The sequence below is a fragment of the Pseudorasbora parva genome, chromosome 25 (assembly GCF_024679245.1).
Source record: "Pseudorasbora parva isolate DD20220531a chromosome 25, ASM2467924v1, whole genome shotgun sequence".
Classification (NCBI taxonomy): domain Eukaryota; kingdom Metazoa; phylum Chordata; class Actinopteri; order Cypriniformes; family Gobionidae; genus Pseudorasbora; species Pseudorasbora parva.
The window spans coordinates 30,052,018-30,065,547 of NC_090196.1; the positions used below are offsets into that span (position 1 = coordinate 30,052,018).

Below are 13,530 nucleotides of genomic sequence, written 5' to 3' on the forward strand. Positions count from 1 at the left end.
TGCTTCATATGAGACCGCTTCAACGCTGGCTCAATGGCCGAGTCCCGAGGTGGGCGTGGCAGAGCGGTCAGTACTGGGTCCCAGTGACTCCTTAATGCCGCCAAACCTTCTGCCCGTGGTCCAACACTTCGTTTCTCCGGGCCGGGGTGCCCCTAGAACAAGTGTCCAGGCATGCTGTGCTATTCATGGATGCCTCTGCCACCGGCTGGGAGGCCACGTACAACGGGCATGCAGTTGCTGGTCTGTGGACGGGGCCGCAATTGCATTGGCACATCAATTGCCTCGAGTTACTGGCAGTACACTTGGCACTCCGCCGCCTCAAGGGGCCGCTGCGTGGCAAGCATGTACTGGTCCGTACGGACAGCACCACGGCCGTTGCGTACATCAACCGTCAGGGTGGTCTACGCTCCCGTCGTCTGCTCCAACTCGCCCGCCACCTCCTCCTGTGGAGTCAGAAGCAGCTGAGGTCGCTTCGGGCCATTCATGTCCCTGGTGCGCTGAACCAGACAGCCAACGAGCTCTCTCGTCAGCCGACACCTCCGGGAGAGTGGCGACTCCACCCCCAGGCGGTCCAGCTGATATGGGACCAGTTCGGAGCCGCACAGGTAGACCTTTTACCTCTCCGGACTCGACCCATTGCCAGTGGTACTATTCCCTGACCGGGGGTACCCTCGGCACACATGCACTGGCGCACAGCTGGCCCCGGGACCTACGCAAGTATGCGTTTCCCCCAGTGACCCTTCTTGCACAGACTCTGTGCAAGGTTAGGGAGGACGAGGAGCAGGTCTTGTTAGTTGCGCCGTATTGGCCCAACCGGACCTGGTTCCCAGAACTTACACTCCTCGCGACAGCCCCTCCTTGGCCGATTCCCCTGAGGAAGGACCTTCTTTCTCAGGGATGGGGCACGCTATGGCACCCGCGTCCAGACCTCTGGAATCTTCATGTCTGGTCCCTGGACGGGACGTGGAGGTTCTAGATGGACTACCACAAGCTGTCGTAGATACCATCGCTTCAGCTAGAGCCCCCTCTACGAGGCGCCTCTATGCTCTGAAGTGGAACCTGTTCGTTGAGTGGTGTGCTTCCCGCCGAGAAGACCCCCGAAGGTGTTCGATTAGTGTCGTGCTTTCCTTCCTGCAAGACGGGTTGGAGCGAAGGCTGTCTCCCTCCACCCTCAAGGTATATGCTTCTGCGATAGCAGCGTACCATGATGTAGTAGAAGGTAAGTCCTTGGGGAAGCACGACCTAATCGTCAGGTTCCTCAGAGGTGCGAGGAGACTAAATCCTCCTCGTCCTACCTCGATACCCTCTTGGGACTTGGCTCTAGTGCTCAGAGCACTTCAGAGCCCCCCGTTCGAGCCTTTGGCGTCTTGTGAGCTTAAAATCTTGTCGATGAAGACAGTGCTCCTGACGGCATTGGCCTCGATCAAGAGGGTAGGGGACCTACATGCACTTTCGGTCAACGAATCGTGCCTAGAGTTCGGGCCTGGTAACTTTCACGTTGTCCTGAGACCCCGGCCCGGATATGTGCCCAAGGTTCCTACCACTCCCTTCCGGGATCAGGTAGTGAACCTGCAAGCGCTGCCTTCGGAGGAGGCAGACCCAGCCCTGGCTTTGTTGTGTCCGGTCCGCGCTCTTCACGCTTACGTTGACCGGACCCAAAGCCTTCGGACCTCAGAGCAACTCTTCGTCTGTTATGGAGGCCAGCAGAAGGGAAAGGCTGTCTCCAAGCAGAGGTTAGCCCACTGGATAGTGGATGCTATAGTCTTGGGTTACCAGTCCCAAGACGTGCCTTGCCCGTTCGGTGTAAGAGCACACTCCACTAGGAGTGTTGCTTCTTCCTGGGCGCTGGCTCAAGGCGCCTCGCTGACAGACATATGTAGAGCTGCGGGCTGGGCGACACCCAACATGTTTGCTAGATTCTATAGCTTACGTGTAGAGCCGGTATCTTCCCGCATCCTCGCCCCCAGTTGCCAGGAGCGTTGTGCCCGTTCTAAGTGTCGGCTTGCAAAACGCCACTCCCACCCTCTGGGCCGGATACATGCATCTATTGTCTCCAGTTGTGTTCCCCGGGAAACCGGCTAACCCTGTTGAGCTCCTCCGTCACCCCTCCGGTGTCAGACGTTGCGGTCCGTCTGACGCCAGGCCTGCACCCGTATGCTTGTGAAACGTGGCTGTAGGCTGGGTTCCATATGTAGCGGTTCCCTCACGGCAACCCCATATGTGTATTCTTCCACGGTACCAGCTACCCTTCGGGCTAGCCCCGTGTCTTTCCCTCGACAGAGCCCGCTCTGTCGTCTCTGGGCGTGTTCTTTCCTCCCTTCAATCAGGCTGGAACCACCCCAGAGACTGCCATATGTTGCACTACCCTGCCAGGTTAGTCCTTACGTGTATTCTGCCACCTCTCCTTCCCTGAAGGACGTGGCCCTGCAGCGTACCCTCTCTCTGAGGTAGGCACGCTTTCCCAGCGTTATCTAATAGTCATTTTGAGTGGGTCTTGCAGAAACAGCAGTGACTGTACTCCCTGCTTGGAGCCCTGACTTCCGTGCCATACTAGATGGTACAGTGTGCTCAAGCAGGACGCTGGAAGGGCCAGCATCCTGGCGTTTTCCATAGGGATCCCATTCGTCGGTTCAGTTCTGACGTACGTCGAACGTGACCGACTGAAAGGGAACGTCTCGGTTACGTATGTAACCCTCGTTCCCTGAAGGAGGGAACGGAGACGTACGTCCCGTCGCCAGATGCTGTGCTTCCGCTAGGAGTCCGGTCACCTCTCGGCTCCTCAGCAGGAAAAGCACTGATCTACGATTCCACTTCCTGTTTTATACCCGCGCTGCGGGGCGGAGCGTGGAATGCGTGGATCGCATGCCAAATTTCATTGGCTTGTTGTTAGATGCTCGAAGTAGGATTGGTCTCTAAAGTAAGATCCCATTCGTCGGTTCAGTTCTGACGTACGTCTCCGTTCCCTCCTTCAGGGAACGAGGGTTACATACGTAACCGAGACGTTCTAATGTCCTTTGGTGCAACACCCTTATATTCTTAGTAATGTCACACCATGGGACGCATTTCAGTAATAATGTTCAAAAAACAGTTAAATAATTATTATCACAAACAAAGTTAGTGAACCCTTATATTTTCTCAAACATCCGACTTCACACTCCATAACAATATGCATTTTTTCTTTAAAATGGTGTTGTACAAAAGCATTTTTACTGCTTATTTGTTAACTACCCATCTGTCTTCTTGTAAGACTTATAAAACATAGATTTTTTTAACACTTTTAATCGAGACTATCAAACGATCTTTCTAAGTATGAACTTCCCTTTTCTAAAGATACAGTTTTTGTAGTCAAATAACATACTGAATTAAATGGGTTATTTTGTTTAAAAACGGAGGGCCTGTTCTTCCTGTTTATATATTGTTGGTATATGATATATACATTGCATGTTCAGATATTCATACAACAAAATATTCTGGGGGCCTTGAAACTCTTGTGAAAATTATGAAAAATGTTGGTGCTGACTGGCCACTTAAAAGAAAAAGAAAAAATACTTTCAGGAAAGAGTTAAAAGGCATTCTTAATTCAGTACTAAATGTGCTACTAAATTGGGATTCAAGCTGAACATCAGGTTGTTTAAGCGGATGACATTCGTGGTATGTTAACCTAGTGACCAACAATAAAACACCATCAGCGGAAACAGCCGATTAGTCACATAAGTAATTTTATTTTGTGTGCAAAATTTGCCATTTCCATCACTCGTTTTTTATGCAATACTTCAATATGCACACAAAAACCGGTTGGAACTATACAATGGAAACACATTTACATAATAAATCCCTCGTTGCACAACAAAAACTCACGTGACTTTACCTCAACAGAGCATGTGATTGGATAAATAGACTAACCAGCGGACTAATCACATCACAGCATCTTAAATGTGTGTTTAGTTGTTGTGAAATGCCTGGGCCAAAAGTCTGTCATCTGGTTTAATTAACTTCCAGAAGCCCCATAGGATTGTGTTTCCAAACAACAGGCATCAGAAAGCAAGATAACATGACAGCATATATTGAGTTTCATCTGCACTCAGACCCAATTTTATTATATTTTGCACCAAAACAGTGACAAAATAGTAGGATTTTGTTCTCTTGAAGACATGAAATGGAAAAAAAGTGCTTTATTCACAAATGTTCCACATTTGAGAGATTCCAATTTTAAACACAAGTTAAATTTGCCACATTGGATGGAAACAAAGCTAGATACAACTACTTTCACGTCTTAAAAATTTGGGTCATGAATTGTGAACACAGCTATAGTTGAGCTGTGTTTCTGTATTGGCTTCTCTTCTCTCTGTCAGGCCGCTCTTGTGGAGGATTTCCGAGCCCTGCGTGAGCGTCTAGAGGCTGAGGGGTGTTTCAAAACCCAGCCACTGTTTTTCATCTTGCATCTGAGTCACATCCTGTTCCTGGAGGCCATCGCCCTGATGATGGTGTGGTACTTGGGAACCGGCTGGATCAACACGGCCATCGTTGCTGTTTTACTGGGCACTGCACAGGTACGACAGACACATTTGATATAATTATTACGGTCATTTAACCATGTTAAAAGTTGAGTTATATAAAATAGATTATTTGTTATGTGTCTTTAGTCCCAAGCTGGATGGTTGCAACACGACTTCGGTCACCTGTCCGTGTTTAAAACCTCTCGATGGAATCACTTTGTGCACAAATTTGTCATCGGACACCTGAAGGTACCAACAAGTTCTTAAAAGTTTAATATAATTACAACCATATACAGGTGCTGGTCATATAAATAGAATATCATCAAAAAGTTGATTTATTTCACTAATTCCTTTCAAATTCAATCATTAAACACAGACTGATATATTTCAAATGTTTATTTATTTTAATTTTGGTGATTTTAATTGACAACTAAGGAAAATCCCAAATTCATTATCTCAGAAAAGTTGAATATTGGGAAAAGGTTCAATATTGAAGATACCTGGTGCTACACTCTAATCAACTAATGAACTCAAAACACCTGCAAAGGCCTTTAAATGGTCTCTCAGTCAAGTTCTATAAGCTACACAATCATGGTGAAGACTGATGACTTGACAGTTGTCCAGAAGACAACCATTGACACCTTGCACAAGGAGGGCAAGACACAAAAGGTAATTGCAAAAGAGCCTGGCTGGTCACAGAGCTCTGTGTCCAAGCACATTAATAGAAAGGTGAAGGGAAGGAAAAGATGTGGTAGAAAAAAGTTTACAAGCAATAGGGATAAACGCACCCTGGAGAGGATTGTGAAACAAAACCATTAAAAATGTGGGGGAGATTCACAAAGAGTTGACTGCAGCTGGAGTCAGTGCTTCAAGAATCACTACGCACAGACGTATGCAAGACATGGGTTTTAGCTGTCCCATTCCTTGTGTCAAGCCACTCTTGAACAACAGATGGCGTCGGAAGCATCTCGCCTGGGCTAAAGGCAAGAAGGACTGCCGAGTGGTTCAACGTTATGTTCTCTGATGAAAGTAAATTTAGCATTTCATTTGGAAATCAGGGTCCACTGTGTTTTCTGAGGTCCAAAGTCAATGCAGCCGTAAACCAGCAAGTTTTAGAGCACTTCATGCTTCCTGCTGCTGACCAACTTTATGGATATGCAGATTTCATTTTTCAACAGGACTTGGGACTTGCACACAGTGCCAAAGCAACTAGTACCTGGTTTAAGGATCATGGTATCCCTTTTCCTAATTGGCCAGCAAACTTGCCTGACCTTAACACCATAGAAAATCTATAGAGTATTGTGAAGAGGAAGATGTGATATGCCAGAGCACACAATGCAGAAGAGCTGAAGGCCAATATCAGAACTACCTGGGCTCTCATAACACCTGAGCAGTGCCACAGACTGATCGACTCCAAGCCACGCCACATTGCTGCAGTAATTTAGGCAAAAGGAGCCCCAACTAGGTATTGAGTGCTGTACATGTTCATACTTTTCATGTTCATACTTTTTAGTTGGCCAAGATTTATAAAAATCCTTTCTTTTTATTGGTCCTAAACAATATTCTAATTTTCTGAGATACTGGATTTGAGATTTTCCTTAGTTGTCAGTCGTTATCATCAAAATTAAAAGGAATAAAAATTTGAAATATATCAATCTCTGTGTAATGAATGAATATAAAAGTTTCTCTTTTTGAATTAAATTAGTGAAATAAATCAACTTTTTAAATTATATTCTAATATATGACCAGCACCTGTATAGGAAACAGTTCTTCCACTGACTAATACAGTTCATTATCATATCTGTAGACAATTTGAATTGAATATACACTTTGTTGTCCCATATTTGGGAAATGTTTGATTTGGGGAAAATCTAATAATTGGGACACAGTAACACAGCTATCTAGAGTAAATGCACACATTGTACTATTACATAAAAGTGACATTTATTCAATTACTACATAAAGCCAAAATGGACAATATAAAAATTTATAACAGTGGATACTATTACATCAAAGTGTTTTTTTTCTTCCAATTCTTACAAAAAGTCAAACTGGACAAAAATTCTTAATTACCAGAGTGCATCCTTTTACATAAAAGTGAATTTATTTAATTATTACATGAAGTCAAAATGGACAAAAATTAAAAATTACGACAAATGATACTATTACATAAAAGTGGATTTATTCAATTATTACATAAAGTAAAAATGGCCAAAAAAAATAAAAATTACGATCGTGGATACTTTTACATAAAAGTAGAAATTGTTCAGTTATTACATAAAAACTAAGTGGACAAAAATTCTTAATTATGACAGTGTATACTATAACACAAAGTGACATTTACACAGTTATTACATAAAGTCAAAATGGACAAAAAAATCTAAATTATGACAGTGGATACAATTAAATAAAAGTAAAATTATTCAATTATTATATGAAGTCAAAATGGACAAAAAATCTAAATTATGGCAGTGGATACTACTGCATAAAAGTAGAAATGATTAAATTATCACATGAAAAGAAAATGGACAAAAATTCAAAATTACGACAGTGTATACTATGACATAAAAGTGCAAATTATTCAATTATCACATGAAGTCAAAATGGACAAAAATTCAAAATTACGACAGTGTATACTATGACATAAAAGTGCAAATTATTCAATTATCACATGAAGTCAAAATGGACAAAAATTCAAAATTACGACAGTGTATACTATGACATAAAAGTGGAAATTATTCAATTATCTCAAAGTCAAAATGGACAAAAATACAAAATTACGACAGTGTATACTATGACATAAAAGTGGAAATTATTCAATTATCTCAAAGTCAAAATGGACAAAAATACAAAATTACGACAGTGTATACTATGACATAAAAGTGGAATTTATTCAATTATCACAGTCAAAATGGACAAAAATACAAAATTACGACAGTGTATACTATGACATAAAGTGGAAATTATTCAATTATCACAGTCAAAATGGACAAAAATACAAAATTACGACAGTGTATACTATGACATAAAAGTGGAATTTATTCAATTATCACAGTCAAAATGGACAAAAATACAAAATTACGACAGTGTATACTATGACATAAAAGTGGAAATTATTCAATTTTCAGGACAAAAATCCAAAATTACGACAGTGTATACTATGACATAAAAGTGGAGTTTATTCAATTATGACAGTCAAAATGGACAAAAATCCAAAATTACGACAGTGTATACTATGACATAAAAGTGGAAATTATTCAATTATCTCAAAGTCAAAATGGACAAAAATACAAAATTACGACAGTGTATACTATGACATAAAAGTGGAAATTATTCAATTATCTCAAAGTCAAAATGGACAAAAAAAGACAGTTTATACTATGACAAAAAGTGGAATTTATTCAATTATCACAGTCAAAATGGACAAAACTACAAAATTACGACAGTGTATACTAGGGGTGTCAACAATAATCGATTTGGCGATGCATCGCGATGCGGGGCATGAACGATTCAGCATCGATGCGGCAAAGTGCCATAATCGATTATGTCACTGTTTATTTTCTGGCGGACGATAAAGTTGTGAAGTTTCAAATACTTCCTGTTCCAGGCGCAATTCACCTTTATTCCACAAGGTGGCAATGTCTGATACCCAATGATGAAGTGACGTTTCACTCATAGTTACCTCTGACAGAAAACGAAACAATAATTATAATCTGCAAAACTTGAAATGGGTTAGTGATTTACTTCAGAGAGCAAGTACTAAACACAATCATATGTTAGTGTCACTGTCTCTTGATGATGGATGTGGTCAAGAAGCTGTCAGTGATCAAAATATTGATTTTGAAGACATTGAAAATGAGTTTGGAGAATATGCTGGAGATCGCGAATATGAGGCAGATGCTGAATCTACTGGTAAACTCTGACGAGGTCATATGATGATGGTATTAAACATCTGCTCAAACTGAACCCTTCCAAGCTCCAAAAGGTAACGAAATAGGTTTTATTTTATTCTTCTGTAGCTGTTACTCTAAAATCAGGAGTTTTATATATTATCACGACAGGTAGAGGTCTATGCATGTTAAATATAGATCTGGGTCGCTAACGACCTGAATATGTAAGAATTTGGTGAAACAGTCATGCATTTAAGGGTTAATTGCATTTTATTTAATTTTATTTAATTACATTTTATTTTATTTAATAACTTATGTCAAAGATACAGGAGACACATAGCAGCCAATACAATCTGTTGTTTAATATCTGCTTGTATTGCCTCATGACTGATGAAAAATTTGCTTTGTGTGCAGTAGAATTTTGATGCATCACAATGCATCGTAGAATCGAATTGAATCGAATCGTTACCTGGTGAATCGTAATCGAATCGAATCGTGAAGGCAGTGCCAATGCACACCCCTAGTGTATACTATTACATAAAAGTGGAATTTATTCAATTATCACAGTCAAAATGGACAAAAATTCAAAATTACGACAGTGTATACTATGACATAAAAGTGGACATTATTCAATTATCTCAAAGTCAAAATGGACAAAAATACAAAATTACGACAGTGTATACTATGACATAAAAGTGGAAATTATTCAATTATCTCAAAGTCAAAATGGACAAAAATACAAAATTACGACAGTGTATACTATGACATAACAGTGGAATTTATTCAATTATCAAAGTCAAAACAGACAAAAATACAAAATTATGACAGTGTATACTATGACATAAAAGTGGAATTTATTCAGTTATCTCAAAGTCAAAATGGACAAAAATACAAAATTACGACAGTGTATACTGACATAAAATGGAAATTATTCAATTTTCAGGACAAAAATCCAAAATTACGACAGTGTATACTATGACATAAAAGTGGAAATTATTCAATTATCTCAAAGACAAAATAGACAAAAATCCAAAATTACGACAGTATATACTATGACATAACAGTGGAAATTATTCAATTATCACAGTCAAAATGGGCAAAAATGAAAAAATTACGACAGTGTATACTATGACATAAAAGTGGAATTTATTCAATTATCACAAAGTCAAAATGGACAAAATTACAAAATTACGACAGTGTATACTATGACATAAAAGTGGAAATTATTCAATTATCTCAAAGTCAAAATGGACAAAAATACAAAATTATGACAGTGTATACTATGACATAACAGTGGAATTTATTCAATTATCACAGTCAAAATGGACAAAAATACAAAATTACGACAGTGTATACTATGACATAAAAGTGGAAATTATTCAATTAACTCAAAGTCAAAATAGACAAAATACAAAATTACGACAGTGTATACTATGACATAAAAGTGGAAATTATTCAATTATCTCAAAGTCAAAATAGACAAAAATACAAAATTACAACAGTGTATACTATGACATAAAAGTGGAAATTATTCAATTATCTCAAAGTCAAAATGGACAAAAATACAAAATTATGACAGTGTATACTATGACATAAAAGTGGAATTTATTCAATTATCACAGTCAAAATGGACAAAACTACAAAATGACGACAGTGTATACTATGACATAAAAGTGGAAATTATTCAATTATCTCAAAGTCAAAATGGACAAAAATACAAAATTATGACAGTGTATACTATGACATAACAGTGGAATTTATTCAATTATCACAGTCAAAATGGACAAAACTACAAAATGACGACAGTGTATACTATGACATAAAAGTGGAATTTATTCAATTATCACAGTCAAAATGGACAAAAATTCAAAATTACGACAGTGCATACTATGACATAAAAGTGGACATTATTCAATTATCTCAAAGTCAAAATGGACAAAAATACAAAATTACGACAGTGTATACTATGACATAAAAGTGGAAATTATTCAATTATCTCAAAGTCAAAATGGACAAAAATACAAAATTACGACAGTGTATACTATGACATAACAGTGGAATTTATTCAATTATCACAGTCAAAACGGACAAAAATACAAAATTACAACAGTGTATACTATGACATAAAAGTGGAAATTATTCAATAATCTCAAAGTCAAAATGGACAAAAATACAAAATTACGACAGTGTATACTATGACATAAAAGTGGAAATGATTAAATTATCACAAAGTCAAAATGGACAAAAATACAAAATTATGACAGTGTATACTATGACATAAAAGTGGAAATTATTCAATTATCTCAAAGTCAAAATGGACAAAAATACAAAATTACGACAGTGTATACTATAACATAACAGTGGAATTTATTCAATTATCACAGTCAAAATGGACAAAAATACAATATTACAACAATGTATACTATGACATAAAAGTGGAAATTATTCAATAATCTCAGAGTCAAAATGGACAAAAATACAAAATTACGACAGTGTATACTATGTCATACAATTGGAATTTATTTCAATTATATCAAAGTCAAAACAGACAAAAATACAAAATTACGACAGTGTATACTATGACATAAAAGTGGAAATTATTCAATTATCTCAAAGTCAAAATGGACAAAAATACAAAATTACGACAGTGTATACTATGACATAACAGTGGAATTTATTCAATTATCACAGTCAAAATGGACAAAAATACAAAATTACAACAATGTATACTATGACATAAAAGTGGAAATTATTAAATTATCACAAAGTCAAAATGTACAAAAATACAAAATAACGACAGTGTATACTATGTCATACAATTGGAATTTATTTCAATTATATCAAAGTCAAAACAGACAAAAATACAAAATTACGACAGTGTATACTATGACATAAAAGTGGAAATTATTCAATTATCTCAAAGTCAAAATGGACAAAAATACAAAATTACGACAGTGTATACTATGACATAAAAGTGGAAATTATTAAATTATCACAAAGTCAAAATGTACAAAAATACAAAATTACGACAGTGTATACTATGACATAACAGTGGAATTTATTCAATTATCACAGTCAAAATGGACAAAAATACAAAATTACAACAATGTATACTATGACATAAAAGTGGAAATTATTAAATTATCACAAAGTCAAAATGTACAAAAATACAAAATAACGACAGTGTATACTATGTCATACAATTGGAATTTATTTCAATTATATCAAAGTCAAAACAGACAAAAATACAAAATTACGACAGTGTATACTATGACATAAAAGTGGAAATTATTCAATTATCTCAAAGTCAAAATGGACAAAAATACAAAATTACGACAGTGTATACTATGACATAACAGTGGAATTTATTCAATTATCACAGTCAAAATGGACAAAAATACAAAATTACAACAATGTATACTATGACATAAAAGTGGAAATTATTAAATTATCACAAAGTCAAAATGTACAAAAATACAAAATAACGACAGTGTATACTATGTCATACAATTGGAATTTATTTCAATTATATCAAAGTCAAAAGAGACAAAAATACAAAATTACGACAGTGTATACTATGACATAAAAGTGGAAATTATTCAATTATCTCAAAGTCAAAATGGACAAAAATACAAAATTACGACAGTGTATACTATGACATAACACTGGAATTTATTCAATTATCACAGTCAAAATGGACAAAACTACAAAATTACGACAGTGTATACTATGACATAAAAGTGGAAATTACTCAATTATCTTAAAGTCAAAATGGACAAAAATACAGAATTACGACGGTGTATACTATGACATAAAAGTGGAATTTATTCAATTATCACAGTCAAAATGGACAAAAATACAAAATTACGACAGTGTATACTATGACATAAAAGTGGAAATTATTCAATTATCTCAAAGTAAAAATGGACAAAAATACAAAATTACGACAGTGTATACTATGACATAACAGTGGAATTTATTCAATAATCTCAAAGTCAAAATGTACAAAAATACAAAATTACGACAGTGTATACTATGACATAAAAGTGGAAATTATTCAATTATCTCAAAGTAAAAATGGACAAAAATACAAAATTACGACAGTGTATACTATGACATAACAGTGGAATTTATTCAATAATCTCAAAGTCAAAATGTACAAAAATACAAAATTACGACAGTGTATACTATGTCATACAATTGGTATTTATTTCAATTATATCAAAGTCAAAACAGACAAAAATACAAAATTACAACAGTGTATACTATGACATAAAAGTGGAATTTATTCAATTATCTCAAAGTCAAAATGGACAAAACTACAAAATGACGACAGTGTATACTATGACATAAAAGTGGAAATTATTCAATTATCTCAAAGTCAAAATGGACAAAAATACAAAATTATGACAGTGTATACTATGACATAACAGTGGAATTTATTCAATTATCACAGTCAAAATGGACAAAACTACAAAATGACGACAGTGTATACTATGACATAAAAGTGGAATTTATTCAATTATCACAGTCAAAATGGACAAAAATTCAAAATTACGACAGTGCATACTATGACATAAAAGTGGACATTATTCAATTATCTCAAAGTCAAAATGGACAAAAATACAAAATTACGACAGTGTATACTATGACATAAAAGTGGAAATTATTCAATTATCTCAAAGTCAAAATGGACAAAAATACAAAATTACGACAGTGTATACTATGACATAACAGTGGAATTTATTCAATTATCACAGTCAAAACGGACAAAAATACAAAATTACAACAGTGTATACTATGACATAAAAGTGGAAATTATTCAATAATCTCAAAGTCAAAATGGACAAAAATACAAAATTACGACAGTGTATACTATGACATAAAAGTGGAAATGATTAAATTATCACAAAGTCAAAATGTACAAAAATACAAAATTACGACAGTGTATACTATGTCATACAATTGGAATTTATTTCAATTATATCAAAGTCAAAACAGACAAAAATACAAAATTACGACAGTGTATACTATGACATAAAAGTGGAATTTATTCAATTATCTCAAAGTCAAAATGGACAAAAATACAAAATTACGACAGTGTATACTATGACATAAAAGTGGAAATTATTCAATTATCTCAA

The 13,530-nt window shown here is 36.5% G+C and overlaps 1 protein-coding gene across 1 annotated transcript in view; it reads left to right on the forward strand.

Annotated features, from left to right (window-relative positions):
* Positions 1–13,530, forward strand: part of fads2 (fatty acid desaturase 2) — a 96,594-nt gene that overhangs the window by 14,550 nt on the left and 68,514 nt on the right. Inside the window, exons 4-5 of the mRNA XM_067436935.1 lie at positions 4,353–4,550; positions 4,644–4,745. Of these exons, the coding sequence (XP_067293036.1) occupies positions 4,353–4,550; positions 4,644–4,745 (300 nt within the window). The remainder of the gene's footprint in view (positions 1–4,352; positions 4,551–4,643; positions 4,746–13,530) is intronic.